Genomic DNA, 13,205 nt, shown 5'->3' on the forward strand with positions numbered 1-13,205 from the left:
ACTTCTTCAAGACATCACTTAACAGATTTGGTCCTTGATTGGCTGGGGAGATAGTGGCAAGAGTCCGCTGAGCTCCAGTATATAATTGCTCCACAAGCGTATAAAGTATAAACCGCCTTGAGCTTGATCAATGTATCTCGACTCAGATTGCTACTCCTGGGACCTGCAAAGTTTACACAATTGGTTAACTGGAGGCTTATATTATGATGACAAATATTTACTTTGGGTATATAACAAGGTGACTTACCGAAGATTGCAGAAACCATTTGAGACACACGGTTCTTTAAACCGGTGAGTTCAGTGGTAACCTCTTCCAGAGCCGCCTCGGCTTTCTCAGCACGCTGCGTCAAGGCAGTCTTCTCATTTGCCCAAGCCTCTTTCTCCGCAGTAAAGTTGGTCTTCAATTTTTCTGGTTCAGACACACTCAACTGGAATTTTGATTCCGCCTTTTTTGTCTCAGTCTCCTGAGCCGCCAGGTGGGTCTTGGCCTCGGACAATTGAGCTTCCAGTTATGTGGTTGCAGTCTGCATACAGCATAAATTCATTAAGTTTCATGGCGGATTACAAAATACAAGTCCCAAGTGTTTTGCAAGCAACAACATTTGGCACTTGGGGGCTAATGCTTGTCAATGAAATTTTTCAAAGGAGTTGGCTCTTTCTAACAAGTCCCAAGTGCTTTGCAAGCAACAACACTTGGCACTTGGGGGCTAATGCATATTGCTTGTTTTCCTGTTAAAAATGAGCCGGGTGAGCTCTCAACAGTCTCAGTCGACTCATGGGGGCTATACAGTGCAGTTATATACAATGATCAAAAAGACCAGCTCATTCATACTGATTAAACCGGTCTTTGGGGACTACACATGCAAATTGAAATACTATCAGCATCTGGTTTAGTTATAAACCAGACTTGGAGGGAATCTAAGACAGAGGCTTGTAAGTTTTTTAAGTCTACAGATCATTCAATCTCATCATAATCAGAAGACTTGAGGGTTGGCAGGATATATAACTTATATAAGCCAGAGAACGTACCTCATACTTTTGGTGCATCTGTTTGACCATCTCAATTTCCAAATCACGGCTGGAGTGTACTTGACTGAGATAACCAGATAGCACTTCACTATTACTCAATTGAGCATAGTGAGAGACATCGAACCTCACTTTCCGTCTTTCCATGACCTCTTGCTTGGCAGAGTGTCTCGCTAGTACAGTTGGATTCCCCGGTTCAACGAATCTGGAACCAGTGATCAAAACGTCATCACCATGAGTCTCTGGAGGGTTAGCTAAGCTTGATGGTTCAATACTTGACGGATCAATAGTGGTCTCATGAACAGACGGCTCAAGTAAATCCGGTTGAACATTGAGAGCAGGGTCTTCTGGTTGTTCAGGGTGTTCTGGCACAAGGGTTGACTGATCCGGTTCAGCAGCTTTCGAATCCACGGCCGGCTTCATCACCTTTGCTTTTTTGTTGGGCTTTGCTTGACCACTAAAAGGAATTTTGACAAGTCAGCATAATGATGAAGATATAAAAGAACAGAGGAGAGATAATTATCTTTACCCAGGGGCAGTCTTGAAAGCCGGCAATTGAGTCTACGATGAGTTGCCAGAAGAGGAACGGGAAATTTCCTGCAAAGATGGAATCAAAATTGAGTGATTAATGAAAGTAACTCACTGGTAAATACAAGAGTTAAAGTTAAAAGAACCTCATTTTGCAGTTTTGGAGGAGTGTTTGGTAAACCGGAGATTAAATCTTCATCTCCACCGGTCCAGGTCTGGCGGCGGCTCTCATGTTGCTGTCGTTTCAAAAGAAAATGAGGATCTAAATAAGCCAAGGGGTGTGAAAACCTTACTTTTTGGGTTACCCGCTGAAGTTTCTGCCTTGGTAAAGGTTCTGAGTCGGAGGAAATAGTAATTATCTCTTCTTCGACTGCCTGGCTGGCCCCCGTGTCATCCTGGCAATATTCAGTGTCAATAAGGTTGTTAAAAACAAGCCAAGAGAATCAAGGGCTACCTCTGACTCAGAGGCGTCATCCAGCTTTAGCAACTCCGAGGCGCTTGGTTTCTTTTTAGACCGCCTGCTGGTCTTTTTGGCGGCTCTCGCATTAGCCTTGGCCTTTTTAGCAGCCTCATGGTCATATTTGGCCTTCCAGAAGTCAGATTTAGCCTATGGAAGGATAACATATTGGAGTTCATGCAATGTTTAAATGTTGAAGGAGAAAGAAATAAAAAAAATTACCTCTGGCACTGGGTTAAGCTTGCAGAAAGGATTCAAACCCGCTTTGCTGCAGTCTTCATACTTACTATTTACAAGTGTGGTCGCCATATCAACGATGGCCTCTTCAGTCAGTCATAGAGAGCTATGACATAAAGGATAATTTGTTCCTCCGGTATAGTTGCACATCAAATCGGATCGGCGGCTTAAGGGGATGATCCGCCATGCGACCCAGTAGCGGATTAAGTTGACTCCAGTTAAGCCATTTCCTAGCAAGGCTTGAACTTTTCTGATGGTAGGAATAAGCTTCTTGCGTTCGGCGGTGGTAAGTTTATCAGGGAGTTGGTAATTTGAATCAAGGCGCTCAGGCCGGTAACCCGACAACGGATTCTCATCAGATGGAGAGATATCTTTGCAGTAGAACCATGTGTTGGGGATCGTAGCAGAAATTTAAAATTTTCTATGCATCACCAAGATCAATCTATGGAGTAATCTAGCAACAAGGGGAAGGGGAGTGCATCTACATACCCTTGTAGATCGCTAAGCGGAAGCGTTACTAGAACGCGGATGAGGTAGTCATACTCGTAGCGATTCATATCACGGTCAATTCCGATCTAAGCGCCGAACAACGGCGCCTCCGCGTTCAACACACGTGCAGCCCGGTGACGTCTCCCATGCCTTAATCCAGCAAGGAGAGAGGGAGAGGTTGGGGAAGACTCCGTCCAGCAGCAGCACGACGACGTGGTGGTGGTGGAGGAGCGCGGTACTCCAGCAGGGCTTCGCCAAGCACTACGAGAGACAAGGAGGGAGAGAGGTAGGGCTGTGCCTTGGGAGAGAGAGACTCGTGTCTTGTGCAGCCTAGAAACCTCCACTATATATAGGGGAAAGGGCAAGGGGAGGCGCCCTAGGGTTTCCCCTAGGGGGCGGCGGCCAGGGCAGATGGGATCTCCCCCTTGGGTGACTTGGCCCCCAAGCCAGGAGGTGGGAACCCTAGATGGGGCGCCCCAAACCCCCTGGTCACGTGGGAATAGGTGAGGGGGGCGCACAGCCCCTTAGTGGGCTGGTTTTCCCCCTTCCCTTGGCCCATGAAGCCCCCCAACACTTGCCGGGGCTCCCGAAACACCTTTCGGTCATGCTGATCATCACCCGGTACCTCCGGAACACTTCCGGACTCCAAAACCCTTCGTCCAATATATCAATCTTCACCTCCGGGCCATTCTAGAACTCCTCGTGACGTTCGGGATCTCATCCGGGACTCCGAACAACATTCGGTAACCGCGTACATACTTTCCCTATAACCCTAGCGTCATCGAACCTTAAGTGTGTAGACCCTACGGGCTCGGGAATAATGCAGACATGACCGAGACATCTCTCTGGTCAATAACCAACAGCGGGATCTGGATACCCATGTTGGCTCCCACATGTTCCACGATGATTTCATCAGATGAACCACGATGTCAAGGATTCAGTTAATCCCGTATACAATTCCCTTTGTCTACCGTTATAGTACTTGCCCGAGATTCGATCGTCGGTATCCCGATACCTTGTTCAATCTCGTTACCGGTAAGTCTCTTTACTCGTTCCGTAACACATCATCCCGTGATCAACTCCTTGGTCACATTGTGCACATTATGATGATGTCCTACCAAGTGGGCCCAGAGATACCTCTCCGTTTACACGGAGTGACAAATCCCAGTCTCGATTAGTGCCAACCCAACAGACACTTTTGGAGATACCCGTAGTGCACCTTTATAGCCACCCAGTTACGTTGTGGCATTTGGTACACCCAAAGCATTCCTACGGTATTCGGGAGTTGCACAATCTCATGGTCTAAGGAAATGATACTTGGCATTAGAAAAGCTTTAGCAGACGAACTATACGATCTTGTGCTAGGCTTAGGATTGGGTCTTGTCCATCACATCATTCTCCTAATGATGTGATCCCGTTATCAATGACATCCAATGTCCATGGTCAGGAAACCATGACCATCTATTGATCAACGAGCTAGTCAACTAGAGGCTTACTAGGGACATGTTGTGGTCTATGTATTCACACATGTATTACGGTTTCCGGTTAATACAATTATAGCATGAACAATAGACAATTATCATGAACAAGGAAATACAATAACAACCATTTTATTATTGCCTCTAGGGCATATTTCCAACACCATGTTTGGTTCCAGTCTTTAGGATGGCTTGGCAGAGCTACTTGAGGAAAGATGGCATCTCGTCTGCGTTGAATTGAAATCCCGCCAAGTTCCAAGCTAGGCCCATTTGTGAACTCATTCTGCCGGTTCAAGTAGAAATACTCTCTGAAAAGATCAACACTAGGCTCTTCTTGAAGGTATACCTTACAAAAGACTTGGAAGTTACATATGTTTGATATGGAATTGGGTCCAATGTCTTGCGGATGGAGTTTGAAGAAGTTTAGGATATCTCTGAAGAATTTAGAGTCGAGTGGTGAGAAACCCCGGTTCATATGATCGGTAAATACGATAACTTCACCATCCTTAGGCTGAGGCTTCTCTTCGCCCGGGTCAAGAACACGACAATGCATCACACTCTTATCTGGCAAATATCCAACGGTAACGAAATCTTTCAAGGTGTCCTCAGTGACTGTGGATGGAACCCAGTTGCAGGTCGTGATTGTTTTGGGCGACATGGTGAAAAGACAACCTAAAAGACAAGGAAGAATTCGTTGGCTCAAGATGATTGATTATAAGTTAACAAGTATAGTGCATGTTCAGAATGGCGGCTTAAGCAAGGGCTAATGATATATGAAGTAACTAGCACAAATGCCCGTGCGTTGCAATGGGAGAGAAAATGTCCCACATCCTTGCACTAATAAGCATGGCTCAGGGATCCCTTCATCTGTGCCCTCTATTTCAACATGGTGCCACACACACCAACAATGGCTGTCATGTTCATCTCATCACAATGTGTCTAGACGTGGTCAATCCCAAGGTGATGAGCTTAACCACCTCATGGCACAGGTGGATGTGAGGGCCGCCCTTCGTGAGTTCCTCCCCGCACATGTTCCATGACCGCCCTCGCCCCGTCCCTCATACCACCCCTCTCTTTTGACTGTGAACTTGTTTCATGGAGGAATGGCGAGTCCTATCTGTGTCCCAGTTTTTATTAGCTCAAAAAGAAGCATCAAGAGGATACAAACTCAAAAAGCACACGCCCGGCCTCTACATAGCTAGGATGCACACAGCCAAGACAGACATGCACACACACGAGAAACAATGGGACAAATACCAAAGTCACATAAGACCAAAGCTATGTGTATCGAGGAAAAAAGGAAAATCCAAACTGATCAGAGCCACGATTGGCAAACTTTAGTAAACACCATGTCCGCATCAATTACCTAATGACACCACACAGGCAACGAGGTTCTTCAACAACAACGCCTTGAAGAAGGGAGCGACACTCAAGCGTCGCCCGCACCGGATCCAACCACCAAGGGAAGAATCTAGGTTTTCACCCTGAAAAATCAGCCGGAGCATATTCGGGCAATGCCTTCAACAAGGTAACGACGTAAAAAACATCGCCATTGTCAGGCATAACCAGCTCGGGTCGGACCTAGGCTTTCACCCCGGACCTCGCGACCAAGTGCTCGGTAGCACCATCACCAAAGTCATGCAATTGTTGTCGCCACCACTTTTTCACTATCCCAGCAGTTACATGCGATGTGACCGCCGCTGCTGCACAACCATTCCTCTGTGTCAAGTAGTCACCCATAATTTGCACCCCACTGCCGAAGTCAACCATTGGATATTGAGATGAACATAAGATCTTGCAATGATCACCGCTGCCGATGTCTCCTTCACACCATGCTAATGGTGTAAAAAATGTATGCATAATAATTAGTCATTTCGTCTATGGAAATGTACAATACATGCACTACATGCCGTCTAGCTTAAATAAGGTAATTAATAACAACAACTCTAACAAAATTATTTAGAGACCAGTATTTACAACCCATCTCACATCAAAGTGATATAAGCAGATGTAAGAAACATCTTTTTGGAAAACATTGTAAAAATTATGTTGTTTAGAATTATAATAGACTAAAAAAATAAGTAAATTGAATTAGCAAGTTGAAAGGAAATTCTACATTATTGTAATTTCAAGTCTAAATTAGATGGCTCCATCAAATATATACACACACGTACACATCAAATATATAGCTAACTGAGCTAGGGTCCAAATTGTTATCTTTTTAAGACGTCCCTGAAGATCTAGGGTAAAGTATACACACCAGCTCTAGAGGGAAATGGTGATGGTGGTGACAATGTGTTACACCTCCTCTACACCCTCAAATGCTGGCTTTGTTGGTGAAGGGATTTCTTAGTAATTGATTAGTGATTTATTACACATAAAAAGTGAAAAGGAAACTTACAGAGTAGATCATCCTAGTTACATAACACAAGATCAATTGCCAATCCTAGGAAAGGGGGTGTCATGGTTCATGTCCTTATTTCTCTGACGAAACTAAAGAAAAACTACAGTTCTTGCACGCGCCATCCATGTCCGATGTACTCGCCATGTGGTTAGACGTACATTCGATGCATGTGCGCACACATGAGACATCTACAGAGAGGTTATACAGTTAATGCATCAAAGCTCTGTGCATCCTCCTCCTCCTGTCCGATGTACTCGCAGGCGCCGGCGTCGTAGGCATGGGCGTGTGCGGGCGCCTGCTGCATGCCGACGCAGCTGGACCGGGACCCCTGAGCTCATGGGCAGTGTCAGTGGGTGCAGGAGCGCACCGATGAGCGTGCCTGTGATCTATATCCTATCGAGCATGACGACCACCACGTCCAGTTCGAGTATAGGTCGTTGGTGCTCAGCCGCTGACGGTGCCACTCATGGTAGAAGGCCTCTCGCTCGAACTCGGCCATCTCACCGCAGGAAAATCAGGAGACGGGAAACGTGGGGCAGAGGGCATATAGCGTCTGTGGCTTACATGGGAGCGGATCGAACATTGAAGACGGGAGGCTGAAACGCTATGGAGACGAGGAAGGAGACGATGCGTTGGATCAGACCCCTTTTCCACAGACGATTTGGAATCAAAATTGGACGATCATGGTTCAGCAATCAACCCAAAAAACCAAAGCAAAATCTGCCTGCTCGTTGGGTCCAGCGGTTGCCAAGTACAGCCATCACGTATTCTCCAAAACTTATCCATTTGTGACAGTCCTATTCTATCGCCCTCTCTCATCCCCTATCTATCTATCTATCTATCTATCTATCTATCTATCTCTCAGACTGTTTCCTTTCCTGCCTTTGCTTCGGAAGGCCACGCAAAGAGGATTCACGCGGATGGACGTGAGACGACGCTACGACCCACCAGGTGCCATAATTTCAACACCACCCATGTGGATCGGTCGCAGGCGACAACGAGACCCACCGAGCTCGTGCGCACCTGAACCTGAGCGCCCATGCTTGCTGCCATCTCGCTTCACCGGAGGAGCACTCGCGCCTCCGCCCCCTGTGCCTTCCTTTCCTCTCTCCTCCCTTCCCCCAGCTCGCGTAATGCCGGAGGAGCGCCAGCACCGCCGCATGTATGCGTGCACACATCAAGCGATCAAGCTCAGGAGCTGCTCATATGTGGCGTCAACCGACCAAACGTCCCAGTCCAGAACACGCATCAGACAACACCATACGGTTCTCCTCGCACGCCACAACCAAATTCAAGCACCCCGCGAGTCTGTCTGTCAGGAGCTGGGCGGCGCCCTCCATCACCGCCGCTGTTTGCGGAGGGATGCGGTCCCGATCGCCGCGATCACATGCTACAGCGAGCAGCACGGGCGCGGCGGCGAGATTCAGACAGCAGAGCATGTACAAGGAGGATGGCGGGGCATCGATGGGAGATGGGTGCGGCGATGCATCCTGGGGAGAATTCTTTTAATGGCTAGGGATGAGATCGATCGGAAGCAAATACGTGAAGGTTATCGTGGTATCGGTGTGGGCCGTCGTCCAACAACGTTTTGTTTCTTATACACACGTGCACAAATCTAATTTAAATCTCAGCGGTCAATCGTAATTGGTTATCATAAAATCAGGCCTCCTTTGATTCATAGGATAGAAATGTTATAGAAATAATAAAATCATAGGAAGTGAGATGACATACATCTCAATTCCTATAGAGAAAGAGATGTCATTTGATGCATAGGATAGGAATTTTTCCATTGAGTCTTAGCTAATTTTTTTTTCTTCAAAATGTGAAGGATTGATTCCTATCCTATATAGGAATAGGAATTCATTTTACAAACCAAAGGGCTTCAAAGGAAATTTTTCTATACAAATTCTATCCTATGAAAATCCTATAAAATTCCTACAAACCAAAGGAGCCCTCAACGGTTATAAATAGATGACGTATGGAGAACTATAAAAGTCTCCATCCTTTAATATTATGTAAAGATTTATGCACGTACATATATGAGCGCTTGTGCCTGTACTGATGTTAAAAAAACTTTATTTTGTTTATACCGAACTTTTGGAAAGTGTGCAGCCTAAAGTTGTTATTTTTTTTAGGTAAGCCTAAAGTTGTTATCGACAGGTCCATACATTCAGGACAGTTGAGCCCATTAGGGTCCAGATGCAAGTCCAAACCAAAGCCCAGCTTCTGCCGTCTCAACACGGCCACGAACCCATCTCGAAACTGCCCCCAATCCAACTCCAGCGCCTCCCAGCCCTCGCCGCCATGGCGACCACCGACGACCCCACCGCCACCGGCGAGGTCCGGCGCCTCCTCGAGCATCTCGACTCCCAGCAGCAACTCCTGGCCACCTGCCACGACGCCTGGTCGCGCACGCTCGCGCACTTCGCCTCGCTCGACCAGGACGTCGCCTCCCGCTCCGCCTCCGTGGACGAGGCCCTGGCCGCCGCCGACGCGTCCACCTCCGAATCCCTCGCGGCGCTCGAGGCACGCGAGGCCTCCGTGCCCGTGCGCCTCACCGAGGCCTCCGACGCGCTCTCGGCCGCCCTCGCCGAGGCCGAGGCCGAATCCGCCGCGCCGCCGCCCGCCGACATCCGTGGCGCCCTCAGGTGGATATGCCGCCGCATGGACGCTGCCGCGCTCTGGCGCTTTATGGCCGCGCGCCGCAGGGAGCTCGCCACCGTTCGTAAGGAGATCGCCCCCACCGTAGCAGCGTCCGTGGACCCACCCCGCCTCGTCCTCGATGTGCTCAGCGATTTCCTGGAGGCCGGTGAAGGCGCCGGTGAAGACCAGTGCTGGGTGCTCGGCATGCTGCTGCGCTCGTTGTTTGGTTCAGATGGGCGGAAGCCGCCGGAGATAGGAGATACGTTGGTTGAGAGGGCGTCTGTGGTTGCAAAGAACTGGTCTGAGCGGTTTGATATCAAGAGAGACTCGCCAGCTCCCATCAATGAGGAGGTGGAGATGACAGAAGCTGACGATGCTGATAATGCAGCGTTGCCAGATAAGAAAGTAGAGCAGGCAGATGCAAAAGAGGAGGAAGAGGAGGAGGTGGAGGAGGTGGAGGAGGAAGAAGAGGAAGAAGAGGAAGAGGAAGAAGAAGAGGAAGACCAGGAGGAGCTGGTGGCTGCATCAGGTGATGAGGAGGAAGAGAACCCAGATGAAGTAGAAAATGAAACACAGGAGGACCCAGAGGAAGCGGGGATGGAAGCACTGAAGGAGAAGAAGGGAGAAGAGGTAAAGGTGGAGGTTCCTGCTGATGAGAAGATAGCTGAAGAAGCAGGGAAGAGCGAAGTTAAGGAAGAAACAAAGGCAATGGGGGAAGTTGACAAGGAAGGGGAGAAGGGTGCACTGGGGCAAGTAGAAGCACATTTATTCCTGCAGATGGTTGCGGCATTTGGACTGAAAGACAAGTTTGATGGAGAGTTCTTGAAGAGCCTGTTTGTTGCTAACCGTCGAAGGAAGGAACTTGCGAGGTTTGCCTTTATCCTCGGGTTTGAGGAGACCGTCGCAGGTAATGATGACCTATTGGCATGGTTTTTAAATTTGTTACGTTTTTTATCTGATTTAGTACAGGTCTTCAGTTCATTGAGTATGAGGATTGCGACGTTCTTTTGAGTTTACTTTGCAAATCAAGTCATTTTCTAGATTGAGAAAGAAATGCCCTTAGAACCTGCATTTTCCTTACTTTACGCAGCAACTTAAGATTCATTGCTTTCATCATGTGTTTGATTTGGTAGTATGATTTCTGCATCTAAATAATCATGTAGGCATGCTAAATATTCTTTTTATGACGTTCTTCTTGAGTTGTATTATAAGGTAGTACGTAGTAGTGATGTTGCTTTCTTCTTGGTGGTATACTCCGTATTTAGGGATTAGGACATACCACCTCCGTCCCATATTAAGTGTCACTCAAATGGATGTATCTAGCACTGAAATACATTTAGATTATTCTATTTGAGCGACACTTAATATGGGACGGTACTCCCTCCGTTCCAGAATATAAGGTGCATAAGTTTATAGAATAAAACATCACCATCTACAATACAAAATCAATAAAATATGAAAATACTTTTCATGATGGATCTAATGGTACAGATTTGGTGCTGTAGATATTGATACATTTTCCTAAAACCTTGGTCAAACATGCGCATGTTTGAGTTTTGAAAAAGCTAATACACCTTATATTTTGGAACTGAGGGAGTATAAATTTAAGGAACTGAATTCTACATGAGCTTACTCATGAACAAAAAAATATCACAAGGTTTAGAATAAGTTTCGAAGGACCTTGTTAACTTGACGAATTTAAGCAGCTTCTTGCTTTTGGTCAGTTTTGTGCCTCCGGAGTCCGGACTGCATTTCAACTGAGTGAATTGGTGAGAAGAATGTACTTTTGAAGTTGTGATCTGTTTGTTTGTTTTCTTGGGGCTTGTTTAATAACCATCTAAAAGACTTGATTAATTGATAATCACAACTACTTCTAACTAGATTAACCTTTTGTTGAAGGTTCCATATTGAGTTTCGAACTATACATGATTAGCATCTTATGTATTTTATCCAGATCTGCTGGTTACTATATGTTTAGTAGTTCAGAGAAAAGAAGACATGATTCAACTATTCTGTTATTACTTTGCAGATGTTGTTCAGGAATTGGTTACTTCAGGAAATGTAATTGAGGCTATATATATTGCTCATGAGGCATGTTTGCTTGAGCGATTTCCTCCTGCACCTCTTCTTAACTCTTATATAAAGGACTCAACTGAGAAGGCCCAGGCCATTCTGAGTAGTGGAAGACGCTCCAGTTCTGCTGTTGTAAGACTCCATCCCACTCTCTGAACTTGATTTCTTTTTGTTAAACTCATCATTCAGTTTGGTCATCGGTCCTTTTTCTGTCTGAATGCCTGCATGAAGATCATTGATGAAGGAAATGAAATTAGTGACATACCTTTGATTTAAACAACCTGCAGTTCTGTCATATCTGTGACGTGCATCGGTTTTGGTATAGTAGTATTATGTGTATATCATTTCCACAAAAGCACTTACGCCTCTTAAATTTAAACAGTTGATTCAAAATTATAGTGCTTATCTGATTCATCAGTCGTAGAATCATGTTGCGTATCGGTATCATTGAGTTCATAGATTAGTTTGTTCCATGTAGTCCATCCAGACCACTGTTTTAGCCCTCGATTTGCTTGGTTTCCTGTTTCGAGTTTGGATGCACTATTGCAAAAATTTATTTCTGTTGGTTAGCTGAGACTTCATCCGTTTGAAAATATAAGTCCTATTTTCTTGTTCAGCATGTAGATTTAGGAAGTCATGAAACCAAGAGACAATAATAAAGGGAAACGACCTTGCTTCCATGGTGTTGTGTCGTGGGAATCAGAGAGAGATAAGTTAGCGTGGGTGTTCATATCAGTTGGAAAGAGGATATAAATTAGGCGAAAAGAGGAAAATCTCATTAAATTCATGAGCATTATCCCCAAGATTCGAGGCCTTAGCTACTTGCCTATGGGAAATGAAGCATGCCTTTATCCTTTTTCCAGTTCTCTATCCATTTTCCAGTCCTTGGTAACTTGTGGCACTAAAGAAAGGCTTCATGTTTTTTTCTCCAGGAGGAGTCTAAGACCTTGGAGTGCAACGCCTGCAAGGCTGTCATCAGGTGTGTCGAGTCCTGCCAGCTAGTATCGGTATTTAACATCGAGCACTTAAAAAAGAAGGTGGCGAGGATGGATAGAGAGAAGGCTGACCGGAAGAGGCTAGGCAGCGGAAACAGATTCCAGAACAAGCGAGCACGGGGAGCAGCCGGACCTCAGTCCTTCCCTGCTGCCAAGTCCGCAAGGGCATCAGGCTCAGGCTCAGGCTACGGGCCATCATTCCAGAACCCAGTGTCCCGTTCCTTTGGTTACGCGGCTCGTGCTGGGTATGTGAACCCGGCTGCTGCTGCTCAGCCCTACTATGCGCCGGGGAGCATGGCAGCGCGGCGTGGCGGCGTGTTGTATGGCGGGCCTGGAGCAGCATTCGGGGCGCAGCAGCCGTACCACCGCTAAGGCCAGCCATATCAGTTGATGTTGCTGGACCAATTGCTGTTTCTTGCTGATTTGTACCAACTTGCGTTGTAGTAACATTTATCCTTGCCGTCGTGTAACTCTTGGTCGACTGGATGCCATTTGAAGAGATTCAGTCTTAGTACATGCTGCTGCTTTCTTTTTGGTTGGCTCTGTATGCGAGATACCGTTTGTCTGAATGAGACTGTATGCTGAATGTTGTAGAGATTGAACGCCATTGACTCTATTCAAACCTAGATATGTCTTTTTTGTTTCTCCATGTGTAGATCAAATTTAGGTTCGGCTAGCTGAATGCATGTGCGTTGTCATGGAATAACAAAAAATAGTCGAACAATTGTTCTAATTCAGAAGAAGAATGTCGAACACGATATCTTATACTCCCTTCAATTCATGTTACATGTCGCTATGGATCCCTCCGATCGGAGGGAGTACTATATTGACCTTGCTAATTCTTCTTTGTCCTAATGAGACAAAAAGAGCCTCCT

At 46.3% G+C, this 13,205-nt stretch overlaps 1 protein-coding gene across 1 annotated transcript; it reads left to right on the forward strand.

Annotated features, from left to right (window-relative positions):
* Positions 1 to 8,831: 8,831 nt before the first annotated feature.
* LOC119267294 (FRIGIDA-like protein 4a) lies at positions 8,832 to 12,970 on the forward strand. The gene is made up of 3 exons (XM_037548663.1): positions 8,832 to 10,169; positions 11,292 to 11,467; positions 12,268 to 12,970. The coding sequence occupies exons 1-3, from the start codon at positions 8,924 to 8,926 to the stop codon at positions 12,700 to 12,702; spliced, it is 1,857 nt and encodes a 618-aa protein (XP_037404560.1). The 5' UTR covers positions 8,832 to 8,923; the 3' UTR covers positions 12,703 to 12,970.
* Positions 12,971 to 13,205: the final 235 nt, after the last annotated feature.

This window comes from Triticum dicoccoides, chromosome 3A, assembly GCF_002162155.2.
Source record: "Triticum dicoccoides isolate Atlit2015 ecotype Zavitan chromosome 3A, WEW_v2.0, whole genome shotgun sequence".
In the NCBI taxonomy this organism is placed as follows: domain Eukaryota; kingdom Viridiplantae; phylum Streptophyta; class Magnoliopsida; order Poales; family Poaceae; genus Triticum; species Triticum dicoccoides.

Excerpts from the sequence above, each read along its gene's own strand:
- LOC119267294 (XM_037548663.1), top strand. The coding sequence starts at position 8,924 with ATGGCGACCACCGACGACCCCACCGCCACCGGCGAGGTCCGGCGCCTC. Across the intron at positions 10,170-11,291 it reads GTTTGAGGAGACCGTCGCAG|ATGTTGTTCAGGAATTGGTT; the intron begins GTAATGATGACC and ends ATTACTTTGCAG. Across the intron at positions 11,468-12,267 it reads GACGCTCCAGTTCTGCTGTT|GAGGAGTCTAAGACCTTGGA; the intron begins GTAAGACTCCAT and ends TTTTTTCTCCAG.